At 38.3% G+C, this 20,773-nt stretch overlaps 1 protein-coding gene across 1 annotated transcript; it reads right to left on the minus strand.

Annotated features, from left to right (window-relative positions):
• Nucleotides 1–508: 508 nt before the first annotated feature.
• On the minus strand, nucleotides 509–20,457 carry LOC117314815 (glyoxylate reductase/hydroxypyruvate reductase-like). Its single transcript, XM_033868918.1, is given in 4 exon segments — nucleotides 509–6,580; nucleotides 6,582–6,925; nucleotides 7,667–7,828; nucleotides 20,184–20,457. Coding segments are annotated over 4 exon segments (933 nt in total). The 5' UTR covers nucleotides 20,386–20,457; the 3' UTR covers nucleotides 509–6,355.
• Between the last annotated feature and the right edge of the window lie 316 nt (nucleotides 20,458–20,773).

The raw sequence follows: 20,773 nt of genomic DNA on the forward strand, positions 1-20,773 counted from the left end.
TTTGAACTCTGTGACCATGTAAAAAGGTCTAGGTAATTAATATTGGGAAACTGTATACAACTTCGCCCTAGGTACCTGCTGTTCAAATATAGCCATCTGTGCCTTCTTGAATTCGAGAAGAAGGTTCTTGGAAGTTTTTAACCCAGTAGACCATGTTATCATGAAAATAGGTCAAGGTAATTTGATATGAGGGAACTTTAACGTACTCTTCCCTGTCAGCCCTGGCCAAATATCAGTTCTCAGTTTAATGTACTCTTCCCAGTGAGCCCTGGCCAAATATCAGTTCTCAGTTTAATGTACTCTTCCCAGTCAGCCCTGGCCAAATATCAGTTCTCAGTTTAATGTACTCTTCCCAGTGAGCCCTGGCCAAATATCAGTTCTCAGTTGCCGATAGTTTTCTCAAGAAGTTATAAGTTAACGGACGACGACGGACGCCCACTCATGTACCATAGCATTAGTTCACTGACACTTCATGTCATGTCAGCCAAAAAACGAGACAAAAACGATATTTTTGGGTAAAATATCAACGTTTAAAAGTTTAATTCATAAGCAACATAAAATTATCTATAATAATAAAACATGTTTTTAACAGCGCTATAATTGTTATTACAAAGATAGTTATAGCTTACAATCTCCAACTTACCACGTGCGCACGTGTGGCCCACGCTTATCTAAACATGTCATCATCGGCACTTTTTGTGAATGAGAAAATATCAATTCAAAATATCTGTCAATTATATTTAAGTTTTATTCAAAGCTTTGACGAGATAGGCTGAGATGTTGCGATTGGAGAACATTTCATTTTACTGAAAGTAAAAATGATTTCAGAAATTTCTACTTCACGATCACAGGGACCTGACAATTACATGTGTTTTTTTGTGTGAGCAATCCTAATGTGGTGAGTGTAATAACTTTAACTTGTGTTCATTCAGATCAATATTCTACAGAAATGCCTCCTCCGGTGCTGGTAAATAGTCTTACTGTAATTAACGTCAGACCACTGTGTCCACGACTATTAAGCCGAAAAACCTGGTCCCTATGATGTAGTAAGTGTCGACATGGCTCTTTGCGAAGGCACATAACGTTATAATTAAGGCATTGTCAAAGAAAATTGACCAAATCTCAATGGTTGTACTTTCAGCTATACATTCCTAGCAAGGCAGTGAATACAGACCCGTAAGCCGTGAATATAAAGTACGAAAACTACTCGATATAACTCCATAAGAATGTGAGATTCGTGGTCTAAGAAAACAACAAAAATGTACAATAAAATGTAATTGACATAGAGATAGATGTTCCTGTGAAATTTACGTAGGTGTATATGTAGTTTTCGATATGCCACGACGAATCTCATTAGGTTAAAAATCAATTTGATTGAACACACTTGGTTCTCACTCCGTTGACACGAAACAGTACACTTTGCACATGATATATGGTACTACAACACAGAATGATATATGTGGAAAAATACAACTTAATTTTGAATGAAATATGGATTTTTGTATATTTATGTATATTGAAGTTAGCAAAACACAAGTAGGATTTTTCGCTTTATCAATTTGTTCGAGGAGTTAAGATATATACAGATGATTAATATATTTGTTCGAGGAGTTAAGATATTACAGATGATTAATTATATTAGACTCCCCCAGTTAGTTTAATTAACAAGATAATAGTATTATATTCACAATATATCCCCACAAAATCTATAAATAACCCTCCAACACAGCCATATGTTTTATTCAATACGTTTCGATGACGAGCTGAATATCTTCTTGGTGGCTACATCAGACTAGTTGAGACGGCATTAATTTAAGGACGATTCACTTATAATGCTTTTCAATCGAGCGATTCCGTCAGGACTCGGAATCAGACCGAGCGCTGACGGAAATGGCCGATATAGCGCATTCCCTAAACAAAATAATTTATACCACTCTTTTACAATACGCTGCATTCTGTCCATTGACCTCCTAATTATGTAAAGTATCGAAAACGTATTTATGTTCATGAAAATGTATGAAAATGTAAACTGCAGAGAAAGACAACATTTATCTTGGCATTTAGACGTTGGCTTACGTGTAATGAATTAAAAATAAAGGGCGGCAACTCTGTTCAGAAGACTATCCTGCCAGCAGAATGATCTGACCAACTCGCCCATAGTTAGGAGCATGTTATCCAACTGATCACAGGAATTTGAAGTTCGTCATCGAAATGTCAAGGGTAAAGAGAACACGAGTAGTGTTTTATGGATATGGGACAATACAAACAGATGTATCAATGGCTCTTACTCTGTCGTAGCTGTTACAGAGTGTGTACCTCGAACACACACTACCCTACACACTTTATTAATTGGTAATTGATAGAATTTGTGAGTAATCTCCTTTCACATTTAACTAACAATTTTATCTCCAATCAGCTCCCTTGACATTATACAAACAATTTGTTTTAGAGTTATCTCCCTTGATATTTTATCAACTACTTGATTCTGAGTTATTCTCCTTCACTTTCCCAAACACGTTTAACTAAAAATTTCAGACAGAGTCAACTCCATTTAAATTTTACCAATTATTTAAGGCATGGTTATCTCCCTTCAAATTTACTAATTATTTAAGGCAGGGTTATCTCCCTTCAAATTGTACCAGTTAATTAAGACATGGTTATCTCCCTTCAAATTGTACCAGTTAATTAAGACAGTTATCTCCCTCCAAATTTCACTCATTATTAACGACAGAGATATATCTCCTTTTATTTTTTAATAAATCCTTTTAATTTTAAGTGTTTAAGACAGAATTTTCTCCCATCAAATTTAACTAATTATTCCACGCAGAGTTATCTCCCTTCAAAGGTTACAAATTATTTGTTTAGAATGATATGATATGAAAAATACATTATCATCTGTTCTCCTGTAGTATAAACATTGTATATATACGAAAGACAAAACAAAAAACAACGTATTCTTCTTGTTCATCAAAACAAACTATTAAAAAAAAAAAAAATATCCAAGAGTGGTAAAATAATTACCATTATCTTTTTTGAAATACTGCAATAGTTGGTTCTTTCAAAATAAAACAGACATATATGGAGAAAAAATATTATATTCAGTATTAATACTGAAATATCCCACGCCTTTAGTATACATAGTATACAGCATATATCTATCACAGCATTATCGCAGACCACCGGGTACAATATATACCTGAATTCGTAATACACAGTATACCACGCACGATTTCAAAGGCATTCAATATCTCCGTCTTAAAATTTAAATGGTTAGATTTAATATACAACAGAAGTGGTATCTAACCCAAATACAATATATCACACGTGTGGTTATCTACCCCAGATACAATATATCACACGTGTGTGGTTATCTACCCCAGATACAATATATCACACGTGTGATTATCTACTCCAGATACAATATATCACACGTGTGTGGTTATCTACCCCAGATACAATATATCACACGTGTGTGGTTATCTACCCCAGACACAATATATCACACGTGTGGTTATCTACCCCAGATACAATATATCACACGTGTGTGGTTATCTACCCCATATACAATATATCACACGTGTGGTTATCTACCCCAGACACAATATATCACACGTGTGGTTATCTACCCCAGATACAATATATCACACGTGTGGTTATCTACTCCAGATACAATATATCACACGTGTGGTTATCTACCCCAGATACAATATATCACACGTGTGGTTATCTACCCCAGATACAATATATCACACGTGTGTGGTTATCTACCCCAGATACAATATATCACACGTGTGTGGTTATCTACCCCAGATACAATATATCACACGTGTGGTTATCTACTCCAGATACAATATATCACACGTGTGTGGTTATCTACCCCAGATACAATATATCACACGTGTGGTTATCTACCGCAGACACAATATATCACACGTGTGGTTATCTACCCCAGATACAATATATCATACACGTGTGGTTATCTACCCCAGACACAATATATCACACGTGTGGTTATCTACCCCAGATACAATATATCATACACGTGATTATCATCATTATATAATATAAACAGTTGTATAATATTGTTTACAATTAATATACATCATCAAGGTTAACATACAACTACCACGTCCGATTACATCTATTATTCGAAATTTAAATACAATGGTAATGAGAATCGGTCACGTGGATTAAAAACAAATGTGTTCTCTCAGGACCCACACACTATACAAAACGATTCTGTCTTCAAATATATACAAAAATGTACAGAATCTTATAGGAGTTTTCATTTGATATGATATTTTATGACGAGACTCATATTTTTGAGCCTTGGCGAAAAAATAAAATAAAATCAAGAACCGAGATTCATAAAATTTCATATGAAGTGAAAACAAATGTAAGATACCTTTTATCAAATAATTCAGAAAACATTTTGGTGGGTTTAAAATGTGAAGGGCAAAACCATACAGAAGCAGCCGGTTTGCTGCGCAATGCACAATTCATGACGTCACGTCATTGTCTACGTCATAATACCACAATCGATTTCTGACTGGCACGCCGTATATACAACTAGTGACATATACCCCATTTTTTTTTATAGATGTGAATCATTGCATAACAGGACGAGAATGAGATACAATGAATTCTAGTCAGTATTGACGACATACAATGTGGATGTATCTAGTCAGCATTGGCGACATACAATGTGGATGTATCTAGTCAGCATTGACGACACACAATGTGGATGTATCTAGTCAGCATTGACGACACACAATGTGGATGTATCTAGTCAACATTGACGACATACAATGTGGATGTATCTAGTCAGTATTGACGACATACAATGTGGATGTATCTAGTCAACATTGACGACACACAATGTGGATGTATCTAGTCAACATTGACGACACTCTCTAGTCAACATTGACGACACATGATACTATGTATGTCTGACTCATCATAGGCTCGTGTTGTTATGTGTGTCATAAAAATGTATATTGCATAAAGTATCTCTGTAAGAAAATACCGCTTGTCAAAAGTTATACAACCCATACAAAAACATGTTTTTTTAAATTATGGAATTTAAATAATCACGTTCATATAGCTGTGTTATGACATGGTGAAGAGTTATTTTCATGACATAAAAGAGAGAAAAGCTTGACGTCAGGGAATGTCAAATTGTGACGTCATCGATTACGGCATCCCGTATATATAATGTCATGTGTACAATGTTTCTATTTTTCAGTGGAAACACAAGTGAGATTAACTGTCATATTTACGGTAGGACCGAGATACAATAGGCATAAAAAGGCGTTATATAGTAGATACATTTTGAAGTTTTAACACGTCATTGTTACGGTATGGTAAACAACATTCAGAAAGTGCTATTAGTTCAACATTTTCAGTGTATAATCTGATTTGACAAACAAGCCTTCTGTATCAAATTTTCTGCATTTGAGCAGTAAATCGGAAAAGGGCTATTCCAGTTGGTGAGTCAAGTGAATCATGAGACAGCTCTATTCCAGCTTTATAGATACGTTTACTCCCTTCTGATTGGTTAGGGTTACGCCCAATGACGTCATTGTATCATAAGGCATTATAACATACCTGATGACGTCAGCATATTATGCATTTTAAATAATAACATCAACATGAAGTTATTGTTGAATGAATGTCAGACGTCATAATTTATCCGAATTTTCAAAATGAACACAATTTATCTTGAAACAATGATATGTTTTCATGCATGAAAGAGATCCATCGTAAATGAGAAAAAAAACATTATTAAGTCACATCAAATGTATATCCAAGGTTTTTTTTTTTTTAAATTCATACCAATATTAAGAATGAGAAATAAAACACAATGTAAAAGCAAATTACTGCATATTCGGCAGTCTGATAACTCCGTATGATAAGGTGTATAGAAACCACAGAAAGACATGGATACAGAATTATCTTTGTGATGACGTCATTTTAGACCTGGATTCTAAGTGAGTGGAAATGGTTGCCAGTAAGGGGAAAGTCACGATTCTGATATGTTAACAGTCAATGGTGTATTGAAATAAACATAATTGATTTTAATAAGGCATTCATTCCTTCAATGAATATAATTCTTAACCTTCTTTTCATCCCCTCCCCCTATCACAAAATATAACTTTTCCTGCGTCTGGTCCCAGTTACAAAAAGTGTTTCTTAACTTTAGGACATTCATAAACTATAGATTTTGCGAACACAAAAATAGTGTTTAAGTCAAAGAAACGATGGTTTCCCATGACAAAATAAAACATGTTTTTTCTCCGTTAAGACACATTCATGACTCTGAGACCTAGGTCGTCATTATATACCGGCCAAACCATCATGCATTGGTCAGTGAGGTCAAGATGTCACGCGCAAGGACACCAGAGTTACGACTCCGGTTATCCCACGTGTGGTTGACCTCTTGGTATGGGAAGAAATGACAATTGCTTAGTCCCTCGAGAGGCGCCTTGAATGGGATTTGTCCTTCTTCTCGAACATCCAGCCCTGCAGCATGAATTTCTCCCATACGTAAGGCCTCGTAAAGGTCAGTGTAGTTGATGGTATGACCCTCTGGAGGAGTCGATTAGAATTGCACTGTTTTTCATACGTTTGAAGCTATCTTTGTTGAAAAGGTTCCGCGATTGTGTATTCGGCTTACAACTCAGACACAAAATATCAGATTCTTCCAAAAGTTTTTCCAATGGGCAATATTCGGCACTGATTTCTTCGGCTGTTGGTATCTTGGAAATGTCATGGTATACGATTCGACTTACGCCCATGTGACTTAGTCTCTTAGCAACAGCATGACCCACTTTCCCCAATCCCACGATTCCTAACGTTTTACCTTGAAATACCACGTGATTCTGATTGGCATCTGTGACTTCTGCGATATTTTTTGTCGTCAAAACTAAAAAAAGGTGAAAAAGACAAACAGTTATTAAAATGGTCACCAAATGGTCACACCATGACAGTGTACATATTGAAATCCTCGACCTATAAATAAACGTGGTATAATTATACTAAGATTTGAACAATATCGAATTATTTCATACTGTGACTAAAACCCAATAGACCAAGAGCCATTCTAAACAAAGAATGTAAACTCATGTTCCAGGAAATACGATGAAATCTATAATTCGTCTCCGGTGACGAGGTAATACCTGTATATAGCACACACTGTCTTACCTGAGATTGATTGACATCAGAGTGTTTAAACAGGAATCCCCTTTCGTTTAACATGTGAATCCTTTCAATAAGTGTGTTTAACTTGACTTATATTGATAAATGGTCAATTTCTCTTGGCGAATGGTGTTAAATGAGACCAAATATTCTCAGAATTAAGATCAAAATCAATGACGACTGGCTCTGCGATCTGGTGCGTTCATAGGACAATTTCCATGTGCTGTGTTTAGATTGTAATTCAGTAACTAGAATATGCTTTTGCAGGATCTTCACTTTTCCATTGGATTCAGGACTTCTTTATACATATCTGTCAGTCTGAGATATATATATATCACAAGAATGTATATAAATATCGTGTAACTAGTAACATGTAAACAATACCATAACCAATGGTGTGAGCTTCGTGGCAAACATCCAAAAATAACTCCAACAACAACTCAAGTAGATCATGGTAGATATAACATACCTAATGACGTGGCTTGAAGCAGGATGGCGATGGTCAGATCCACCACCGTTTCCATGGTGATCTTAGGTGGAGTCGCGATCTTGATTCCCCGTCGGTGACACTCATTTACATCGATATGTCCGAGATCTTCAGATATTGTCCCGATGACCTTCAGATTGGGACCTGTAAGGACAGAAAAACACGAAGTCATGTATGGTACCAAGTAATTGGTCGTTCTACAGGGGGAGGGAGGGAGGGAGAGAGAGAGAGAGAGAGAGAGAGAAAGAGAGAGAGAGAGAGAGAGAGAGAGAGAGAGAGAGAGAGAGAGGGGGGGGGGGGGGGGGGGGGGGGGGGGGCATAAGCTCACATTGGTCTATACGGACCAGGTGAGTTAATGATATATATACGTGTTAGATAAAAAAAGAAGAAGAAGAAACTTCACTTTGGCTTAACTGGGATATTGTATGCATATTGTCTAGTGTAATTCTCAGTTACCGTCCTAGAGGCCATGGCGGCAGTGTTATCTGGCACGTAAAGCATGTTTTGTTATCAAACAACTCGGTCAACATCCGGTAACAATGATCAGTATTGTACAAGGACATTTATTGGACGGTTTCAGAAGTTTAGATCAACAACCGGCAGCCTAAACATCGCCCCGGACAAGTTGCCAATTACAGACATTATATAAATGTCACGTGCTACATACATATGTATCCAGATCTTGGTCAGGCTAAATGCTCGATAATAATTTTAAAATAACAAAAACAATATATCCCAGTGTTGGTACTAAACCTCCCACGCGTCACGTACAGGCTATACGGATACTTATAGTCTGATAATTAGCATATCTCTGAATAGTTGATGACGTAAACAGTTGGTTGTCAGAGACAAGGTATCCTCGTATGACCGAGCACCCTTTACGATTACTGACCTCACCACACGATCTTTTCTCTCAAAGTTCTTTGTGTGGTGGACCGGTTTGCAGTGTATGGATGTAGGAGTTTCTAATGTAAAACACCTATTTCCTCTGTATACTAACATACATATGTTCGCCCAAATGTAACCAATACCTCTCAATTCTATTTCAGGTGTATCACTGTCTCCATGCTACGCCATCTCTAGTAAGGTAAAGATAATTGTTGGAATAAAAATACTTACAACGCTTCAACATCACCGACCCCACCGTCTGACAACACCACCGACCCCAACCGTCTGACAACATTACCGACCCCACCGTCTGACAACACCACCGACCCCCACCGTCTGACAACACCACCGACCCCCACCGTCTGACAACACCACCGACCCCCACCGTCTGACAACACCACCGACCCCCACCGTCTGACAACATTACCGACCCCCACCGTCTGACAACACCACCGACCCCCACCGTCTGACAACATTGTCGACCCCCATCGTCTGACAACATTACCGACCCCCACCGTCTGACAACACCACCGACCCCCACCGTCTGACAACATTACCGACCCCCACCGTCTGACAACACCACCGACCCCCACCGTCTGACAACACCACCGACCCCCACCGTCTGACAACATTACCGACCCCCACCGTCTGACAACATTACCGACCCCCACCGTCTGACAACATTACCGACCCCACCGTCTGACAACACCACCGACCCCACCGTCTGACAACATTACCGACCCCCACCGTCTGACAACACCACCGACCCCACCGTCTGACAACACCACCGACCCCCACCGTCTGACAACACCACCGACCCCCACCGTCTGACAACATTACCGACCCCCACCGTCTGACAACATTACCGACCCCCACCGTCTGACAACACCACCGACCCCCACCGTCTGACAACACCACCGACCCCCACCGTCTGACATTACCGACCCCCACCGTCTGACAACATGACCGACCCCCACCGTCTGACAACACCACCGACCCCCACCGTCTGACAACATTACCGACCACCACCGTCTGACAACATTACCGACCCCCACCGTCTGACAACACCACCGACCCCCACCGTCTGACAACACCACCGACCCCCACCGTCTGACAACATTACCGACCCCCACCGTCTGACAACATTACCGACCCCCACCGTCTGACAACACCACCGACCCCCACCGTCTGACAACATTACCGACCCCCACCGTCTGACAACATTACCGACCCTCACCGTCTGACAACACCACCGACCCCCACCGTCTGACAACACCACCGACCCCCACCGTCTGACAACACCACCGACCCCCACCGTCTGACATTACCGACCCCCACCGTCTGACAACATTACCGACCCCCACCGTCTGACAACACCACCGACCCCCACCGTCTGACAACACCACCGACCCCCACCGTCTGACAACACCACCGACCCCCACCGTCTGACAACATTACCGACCCCCACCGTCTGACAACATTACCGACCCCCACCGTCTGACAACACCACCGACCCCCACCGTCTGACAACATTACCGACCCCCACCGTCTGACAACATTACCGACCCTCACCGTCTGACAACACCACCGACCCCCACCGTCTGACAACACCACCGACCCCCACCGTCTGACAACACCACCGACCCCCACCGTCTGACATTACCGACCCCCACCGTCTGACAACATTACCGACCCCCACCGTCTGACAACACCACCGACCCCCACCGTCTGACAACACCACCGACCCCCACCGTCTGACATTACCGACCCCACCGTCTGACATTACCGACCCCCACCGTCTGACAACATTACCGACCCCCACCGTCTGACAACACCACCGACCCCCCACCATCTGACAACACCACCGACCCCCACCGTCTGACAACATTACCGACCCCCACCGTCTGACAACATTACCGACCCCCACCGTCTGACAACACCACCGACCCCCACCATCTGACAACACCACCGACCCCCACCGTCTGACAACATCACCGACCCCCACCGTCTGACAACATTACCGACCCCCACCGTCTGACAACATTACCGACCCCCACCGTCTGACAACATCACCGACCCCCACCGTCTGACAACATTACCGACCCCCACCACTGACAACAACACCGACCCCCACCGTCTGACAACACCACCGACCCCCACCGTCTGACAACACCACCGACCCCCACCACTGACAACACCACCGACCCCCACCGTCTGACAACATTACCGACCCCCACCGTCTGACAACATTACCGACCCCCACCGTCTGACAACACCACCGACCCCCACCGTCTGACAACATCACCGACCCCACCGTCTGACAACATCACCGACCCCCACCGTCTGACAACACCACCGACCCCCACCGTCTGACAACACCACCGACCCTCACCATCTGACAACATCACCGACCCCCAACACCACCGACCCCCAACATCACCGACCCCCAACGTATGATTTGAGTACCCATGTTTCAAAATTGGCCAGTTTGATACCTAACGAATACGTTTTCATTGATGTCTTTGTATTATTGTCTTAAACAAGTAAATCTCTATGGAATACGCATCTAAATACGCATCTTAAAAAACATTGGTTCGCTTCAGGTAAAAATAAAAGCGAGAATCTGTTTAAGCCCGGGGAAGGTACACTGTATAAACCGGGAAGATAACACTTGGATTACGTATATACGTAGATAGATATATATAACATGTATATTACGTATATACGTAGATAGATATATATAACATGTACACTTCATACTTCGATCAAACAAATACAGAAATGTCCAGAAACGGGGACAGTGAGTCAATGTCGACGACTGGCTGATATTTTGAAACTATTCTGAACATTGGGATCAGATGTTAACACTGTATCTGTGACAATACGTGATTAGTCAGGATGTGGGTGAACAAGGCTTGTCCGTGTCCGGATTGCTTTATAAATGGGTGACACGCACACAGTATACCATCACAGTATACCATGTAACCGTGGGCTCGCTAATATCCACGTTTCGAAGTCCAGATTCCTCCGAAACCTAGGAGTTCTTTCCCGAGAAAAACAACAAAACATGTGATTATCATTTATGAGACAGATCGACTTCAAATAATTTGATGTCCCTTCCGGGAAAAAGATTCCTTTTTATTTTTGTATCTTCATTTTTAAAAATGCTTTTTTGTAACTGTATTTTTTCATAATTTTATTTCTTCACTTTTTTTTCCTAAATTACAGAACATTGATAAATTCAACATAACAGAAGGAAAACAAAATACTCTGACTTCACTTTGTTACTCCCTCTCTATACTATCGAATGTCATTATAAGGAAATAAGGACGGCGATATAAAGAGTTACCTCAGGTGTGGAGTCCGCACCTAACGACAAAATACAGTTCTTTGTTAGTTTAAACCGAGCTGTATTTGTCAATTTCCATTTAACAATACGTATAAAACATATAAATGATACAAAAAAGGAATCAGAAACAAGTGTCAAGACATTTATATAAATCTGACACCTCTATATAGGGCCTATAGGTTGATGTTACATAACAGCTACGACATGATAAAAATGGGATTTGCTGCTTTCATCTGGTTATAGATACATATTTAATGTGGTATTAATCTGGAATAATAGACGAACATGCTACGTAAAAATGGAAAATCGGTTTGATTTCACAAGGAATGTTTGCACAGCAAGGATTATCCTCGTGTTAGTTCTCTGTTAAAGTAATACACTGGCTTGGCGCTGTTTATTGTAATTATATAAAATGAACATTATTTTTCTAACTACATGAGTTGACCGAATGATAATTGTCACGCAATGCATTTTACACTTTTTATTTTGTATCTTTTTTTTTATATTTTTGTCGTTGGTTGTGTTACAGTTAGACGATTTAATGGATTCAAGTAACAATCTCCGACAAGAGTTGTCGGTCCTTACACAATATTTTGGGGATGGTCCTGTATGTGTTTTGGTACTGCCATGCAATTTGACCGCATTACATACGACATTTACCGAAAAGTATTGTTTATTTATTCCACATTCTCAACATTCCGTTACACACATTTCACTTTTCAGTCAGAGTGTAACATTTAGAAATATTGATTTTAATTTATAATGGGCTGCATGCTATATATTAATAAAATTATTGTTTCCAACCAGCAGAAAATATATGATGACCGGAACATGTGTAGATATTAGCATTAATACATTATACAATGTTTACAAAGCTGTAAACATACCTTTACCACACATATGCTAAACTTATAGAATGTTTGCTAGTTGCGATAAGAAAAATATTTCGTATGAAAGCCAATTAGATGAGATTTAAAGCACAGTGACAAAGTCATAAATCTCTCGTTTATGATTCCCAGATTTAAACTCGTACCCCACTCCTTATGGAATATGCCCGGCTTGGTCACCATTCAAGCATGAAACAGAATATCTGGTCTGCTTCTTAAATGAATCATATTTATACACATGGTTTAATAGATACAACCCTGGCCTAGAAATTCCAATGAATGTCACTTGAATCAACAGACCATGACTTACAGACGGGTTTATTACCGCTTCTCGATTATACAAATCATTTCCCCACCATTTCTGTATTACTGGTCACAGGGACCCGACACATATCACATGTTCAAGGTCCTTTTGATAGTGTATGTATAGATATGAACTGTGTGTTAGGAATATGAGCCAAGCCCCTGTGCTACCAGCCTGTCACCTGGCCAATCTATTTCATAATCGTATATACTTCACGACTAGACATGCACGATACAATATACAGTGATGTGTGTTAAAGATTTCATTGAACAGAAAGTTGTCACATCTAAAAAGGTTTTTAAAGTTCTGTCGGCATCTTGAACTCCATCTCTCTGGAATGGTTAGATGAGATGGCCTACGTCTGCCACTCGACACTTCAATCGATATAAGTACTGACTCACCGTACACTTCATTTCTTAAATAATTCAACACATGCATGATAAACCCTGTATGTCATTGCATTTGTAAAATTTGCTTTTTAAGTGTGAGGTACGGATGTTTGAATTTAAACATATAAGGCACGGATGATTGAATTTAAACATATAAGGCACGGATGATTGAATTTAAACATATAAGGCACGGATGATTGAATTTAAACATATCAGGCACGGATGATTGAATTTAAACATATAAGGCACGGATGATTGAATTTAAACATATAAGGCACGGGTGATTGAATTTGAACATATAAGGCACGGGTGATTGAATTTGAACATATAAGGCATGGGTGATTGAATTTGAACATATAAGGTACGGATGGTTGAATTTGAACATATGGTAAGAATGGTTGAATTTGAAGATATGGTAAGGATGGTTGAATTTGAACATATGGTAAGGAGGGTTGAATTCGAACATGCAAGGCACGGATGATTGAATTTAAACATATAAGACATGGGTGATTGAATTTGTACATATAAGGTACGGATGGTTGAATTTGAAGATATGGTAAGAATGGTTGAATTTGAAGATATGGTAAGGATGGTTGAATTTGAACATATGGTAAGGAGGGTTGAATTCGAACATGCAAGGCACGGATGATTGAATTTAAACATATAAGGTACGGATGATTGAATTTAAACATATAAGCGTTTTACTATTTATAGCTATCTACTAGATAGTGATATCACTTTTCACGCAACAGAAAACTATAGATAATCCCTAGTACCCTTTCTCTGTGATATCACTTTGAAGTTAATAACCCTTTCTCTGTGATATCACTTTGAAGTTAATAATCAGTGATATAACTTATTGAACAAGACATATCATTTAATTGTTTTAGTGATATAACTTATTTAACAAGATATATCATTTAATTGTTTTAGTGATATAACTTATTTAACAAGATATATCATTTAATTGTTTTAGTGATACAACTTATTCAACAAGACATATCATTTAATTGTTTTAGTGATATAACTTATTTAACAAGACATATCATTTAATTGTTTTAGTGATATAACTTATTCAACAAGACATATTATTTAATTGTTTTAGTGATATAACTTATTCAACAAGATATATCATTTAATTGTTTTAGTGATATAACTTATTCAACAAGATATATCATTTAATTGTTTTAGTGATATATTCAACAAGATATATCATTTAATTGTTTTAGTGATATAACTTATTTAACAAGACATATCATTTAATTGTTTTAGTGATATAACTTATTCAACAAGATATATCATTTAATTGATTTAGTGATATAACTTATTCAACAAGACATATCATTTAATTGTTTTAGTGATACAACTTATTCAACAAGACATATCATTGAATCATCATGTGATATCAGCGCCCCCTATGCGTGTACATAGCGTGGAGTTGCGTCACATATGTTCACTGGACCGGTGACGTCACGATGATGTTGCAACGTCTCCGGAAGTCGTAGTGGGGTTAGTCAATTAAGAACATATCAAATAGAACTACTGGGAGTCATTTACTGGAAATCTCTGACTGGAAGTCGATGACATTTCATAAGTTCACTTCGGCAGATGAGATACTAGTTAAGAAGAGCATGACAAAACGTGATTTCATACATAACGGTTTCATTTCAAACGTGTAACAATGTTAATCAGAAACGATATTTGATTTTAAACTCAATTTTAACAATATCTGTATACTATGACTGTAAATATTCAGAAGGCGACAAGGTCAATATAAATCGCTTGCATCAAAATACAAAATTTTAGCGTGAAGTTGCCCGACATTACTTTCTCCAGCATACATGTACTTGGTTGAGAATAAATATTGAACCAGGTAGTCAAAGTTTGTCGGTATAGGCTTTAAGTTTACAAAATGTAAAGAGTTCTTGTTTTATTTTGAGAATGTTTGACCACAGACAATAAGGAGTTTATACCAGGTATTATATCGATTTATAACTACAGATACCTGTGGTCTGACTGGATTCGTCCAACTGTGACATGTTTGGATAATTATTTATCCTCTTGTTGCATTTAAGTGTCTGAGCGAATTTACAACAATCTTGGAATTTTAAAATCTGTTAAGATCAACACGATGACTGAACGCGCTTCTAAAGCAAACTGATATATTTACCGAGATAATTTAAATCTTATACATTATTAACTTTAAACCAAGAGCAAATTTGATATATTTACCGAGATTATTCGAATCTTATACATCATTAACTCTAAGCCCCTGAATAGGGCCAAATTACATACGTCTTAATATACGTAAACTCGGAACAGCGTTGGGTACGATAGCAATGATTCCGGGTTATTCTGATGCCAAAATCCAACTACAATGTATTGGCGTGATCAGACCGTGGACTTGCATCATGCAAGTTCTCGACAATGGCCTTGATGATGAAATCGACCCCATAGCAACGTTATAATATATATTAACACTAGGCGAAGGCCTCGATGATGAAATCGACCCCATAGCAACGTTATAATATATTTAACACTAGGCGAAGGCCTCGATGATGAAATCGACCCCATAGCGACCATACACGTTATAATATATTAACATTAGGCGAAGGCCTCGATGATGAAATCGACCCCATAGCAACGTTATAATATATATTAACACTAGGCGAAGGCCTCGATGATGAAATCGACCCCATAGCAACGTTATAATATATATTAACACTAGGCGAAGGCCTCGATGATGAAATCGACCCCATGGCGACCATACACGTTATAATATATTAACACTAGGCGAAGGCCTCGATGATGAAATCGACCCCATAGCAACGTTATAATATATATTAACACTAGGCGAAGGCCTTGATGATGAAATCGACCCCATAGCAACGTTATAATATATTTAACACTAGGCGAAGGCCTCGATGATGAAATCGACCCCATAGCGACCATACAAACTTTATTACAAGCTTTATTTTATTTCTCTTCACAAAATTAGATGTACAGAGAAAAACATATTTACAACAATGTACAAACAAAGCTTTGAAGCATGTGGAGGACAGACCATGAGACTTTAAATTTTTTATAAATCTACATAAACCTCTTAACGTTTTGACATTTTTTGTGTTCATTATGTCTGACAATTCAATAACATTTGGTAATTCGTATACATACTTATCTTTTTCTTTCTGTATTCAAATAAGGATATTTCAATACATAGTACACGTTATAATATATAAACACTAGGCGCTGTGGTAAATATGTCAAACATACTAATAGGGACATGACAAGTCATTTGATGTCAGACGAATTGGAGAAATAATCAAATTACGGCACAGGGACCTAGCTGGTGAAGATTCTTACAGATGTAAGGATACGGGTTGGGATTTGGTTACAAGTCCCTGTGAATAATTAGGTAATCATTTTCAACATGGCGTTTTTTGAGATTTTTTTTAAAGCTTAAATTTCGTCTTCAGCGTTTAGCAAGTTAGATTTGCATTTTTTAATGTCACTTGTTTAAGCGTACAGTGTCTATTTTCCCACCATGTTCAATGATGTTCATACTTTTGAGTTAAATATAAGTCCGTTTTATACAACTTCATTTATGCCTATGCTACGCCCTATTGAGCTTGAAACTGACTGAAACTAGGTGATAAAAATGAATAGTTTAAGTCTAAAAAATGTATGCAATGTACTGTATATACCGCGAGTAGTCGACAAGGGTCGTTTCGGTTACCGCGTGCAGTTAGTTCACCACAGTGTCAGTCTATACTGGAGCAATTCACATAGTGTGACGGTAGATATATAAAATCGACCCGTAATTATTTCACGTGGAAGGTCCACGTGAGTGTAAAGTTAACAAACCACGGCCGGGTCTTACATACAAAATAACACGCGCCACTACTACATAGATCGTGAGACCACCAGACATGTGTGGATCCAAATCACTAACCTCTCAACGCTGTAAATAAAGTTACAAATAATTGGCCTGGTTTAATTTTAATAGAATTTATTTCAAGGATTGTAAATATTTGACATTTGCTTTCCTTTTAGAAGTTAATTTAAACCACGGGGTTGGTATCTAATCTGTTTTGATGGAAAAACAACTTACTCACAAACGCATTAAATTATTAAGATGTATAGAATCACAATAAATTCTACACTAATTGAACTAAGTATAAAATGGGTATACATGTACATATGACTTGGTAGACCGTATATAGACATGATAGGAACCCTAGAGGGCATTCAACGGGCCTCCCGTATGTTGTTGAGTGAGGTAGTCAGCAACTACTACAAGACCCGGTCTCAAAATGATCCTGGTTAATTGTTCATGGGGCAATAAACCAAGCAGATCTCCGACCAGAGATATATACTTAAGATACTCCCAAAACATTATTTTCCAGTTCACAAATTTTCTTCCGAAAGTGAGACAAGAAGGCCCCATCACGAACCAGTGAGAAAAGGCCCTGTTTTACAAAGATGTTAGATGCTGATAAAGATATTACATCGATGCTATGTAGTAGTGCAGATGGGATAAATCTAGAGACATATTTCACCAATTAAATTTGGTTGTCGTTGTTCAAATAAACATTTGATGTAAACTTTCTTTACTGTTCATTGACTTTGAAACAGTTTATTATTATCATTATCGAAAAGTTTTAAGGTTTTATCTGACCAAAAGAAGGCTTAATCATATAACTAAGGGTAGCCGTTTTACTATTTATCTCTATTTAGTAATATTACCTGGACGTTAAAGTGATATCAATTAGAAGTGTTCGAATAGGTGACATCATTTAAAGAATAAGTGATATAACTCGCCGAACCTGTTTATGTTTTTTTGGTGAAATCTATACTCTATATATATATATTTTGAACTCTAAACTGATGAGTTAATTAGTTCAATTTCTGTACTATAAACTGATGGGTTAAATTAGTTCAAAGCAATAAAGCACTTGACCATTCAAATCGTTTGTGATATAACTTATGAATGTGTTCATACAACAGAAAACTACAGATTATCCACTTACGTTTTTTTTACTGATATCACTGAAAGTTTTGAATGGATGATACCACTGAATCAGTCATACCACTTTTAGTCAACATTTGAATTGGTGATATCACTTAATGAATAATGATATCACTTAATGAATATTGATATCACTTAATGAATAATGATATCACTTAATGAATATTGATATCACTTAATGAATATTGATATCACTTTATAGATAATGATATCACTTTATAGATAATGATATCACTTTATGGATAATGATATCACTTAATGAATAATGATATCACTTAATGAATAATGAAATCACTTAATAAATAATGAAATCACTTTATGAATAGCTAATATATCACATAATTTTTTTTAAGTGATATCAATACAAGAAATCAAACAAGTAAAACGGCACCCCATGCCTAACTAACAAGTTTTAATGGATTATATCACTTATTGAACAGGTGACATCACGTTATCAAACTTTTAAGTGACATATCACTTAGTCGCTAAAAACTAAGTGGTACCACTAAGTTATGGGGTGCCGTCTTTAATTTATTAACAGTTGGCAATTATATGTACATTTAAAATAAATCTTTCTTACAAGAGTTCGAAAACGTGATAAAATGTATTGAGGTGAGCTATTCTGACCTGTCTGACAGCAAATAGACGGGAACCAGCCGCCCTTGGTTACAAAGTCTGTCTCTCTCTCTGTTCCTACCCTTATGTAAAGGACTCAAATCAAATAATTTTATTCCTTTTTCACATCGGATATTATACTTGGCATCGAGACGTAGGCCTAGTGACTTATTTATGTAGTATTAGATGTGAATTTGTCTGACAACATGGGCCAGGATAGCCCGAGTTTTCTCTGGCCCTGTCACCATGTCTGGTCCTACACCAGACATGGTGACAGGGCCAGAGAAAACTCGGGCTAGGGCCAGGAAAGCTATGACCCAATGCACGTAGTCGCTGTCAAAGTCAGCTATATTAATTAACCATGCATAACTAGGCTGGATTACATACAATGATGACATCATACATCCACGGGTCAGTCTGACCACAGGGGTTCGTTACAAATGATATACATACAGTATATATACATGTATAATATAACATGGTTCGCACATAGCCTATGTATGTGGCCCATCTCGTTTGCCTATCGGCCTATCATATAATTTGTAACAAATCCCGGTGGCCTGACCGTGTCCATTACACACATACCCGTAGGATATGTAATTATCAGTACAGGTGCGTGATGATTAGTGTTTTACAAGGAACATAAACTCTATATCTCAGTAGGGCTATTAGCTTTTACCTCGACGATATCGGGTCATCTCTGATGGTGACAAGCAATGACTCGTGTTTTTTTTTTTTTTTAATATTTTACGTTATGATTAGGAAACAGACCGTGCGACATGACACTCTGAATTAAAATGTTAGAGTCACACTAAACTTTTGACCTCCTCGAGCTTATAAATTCAAGTAAGCTTAACATTTTCTGTGCAAAGACTGAGAGATTTGGACAGGCCTACCGATTATACACATGGCCACTCGATATATCCGGTATAAATCTTCGTGTCGTTTAAAGATCTGTAAAGTTTATGCATGTAACAATAAAGAAAATCGTGAAACCTGTTTATCCTAAATTACTCCAACTAGATAAATCAAAGTTACCTGCTGAATCGAGCAACTCCTCGTCGATTTCGTCCACCGCTCGACACCAAATGGCGTCGACGCCTTTAACCATTTTGACAAGCTCGCCCCTGGGAACAGCTTGGTTTCCGTCCCAAATCGCGACATTGCAGGCTTTCAGTAAAGTATCAACTCCTTTCTGTGGTATATGATGTGTGATGTATACTTTCGGCCGCGGTTTCATCTTGAAAACTCCAGACTGTCTCTCCTAAGTAATGTAAACATAGACTAACGTGCACCGTGGTCGTCTCCGTTTGTTTTGTTCGAGGCGTTTATAAATAGGGCGTCCTTGACATATGACGGCATTAGCCTCGTATCACAGAGGGGCATAGCTATTTGATCGACCAATCAGAAGAGGACATTTGCACACACCCTCGTTAATTGTTAGCTGTAAACAAGTAGGGCACATGGAAACCGGAGGTGATGAACACAAATTTTATGCGAATCACACACGCATACAATTTTACACAGTCATCAGAAAAGCTTTCAACGAATTCTATAAAGTAAAATGTCACAGTACTCTGACTTGGGACAAGTAGGAGAAATTTGAACGAATGACAATCATCTTAACC

This window comes from Pecten maximus, chromosome 16 (assembly GCF_902652985.1).
Source record: "Pecten maximus chromosome 16, xPecMax1.1, whole genome shotgun sequence".
Taxonomy (NCBI): domain Eukaryota; kingdom Metazoa; phylum Mollusca; class Bivalvia; order Pectinida; family Pectinidae; genus Pecten; species Pecten maximus.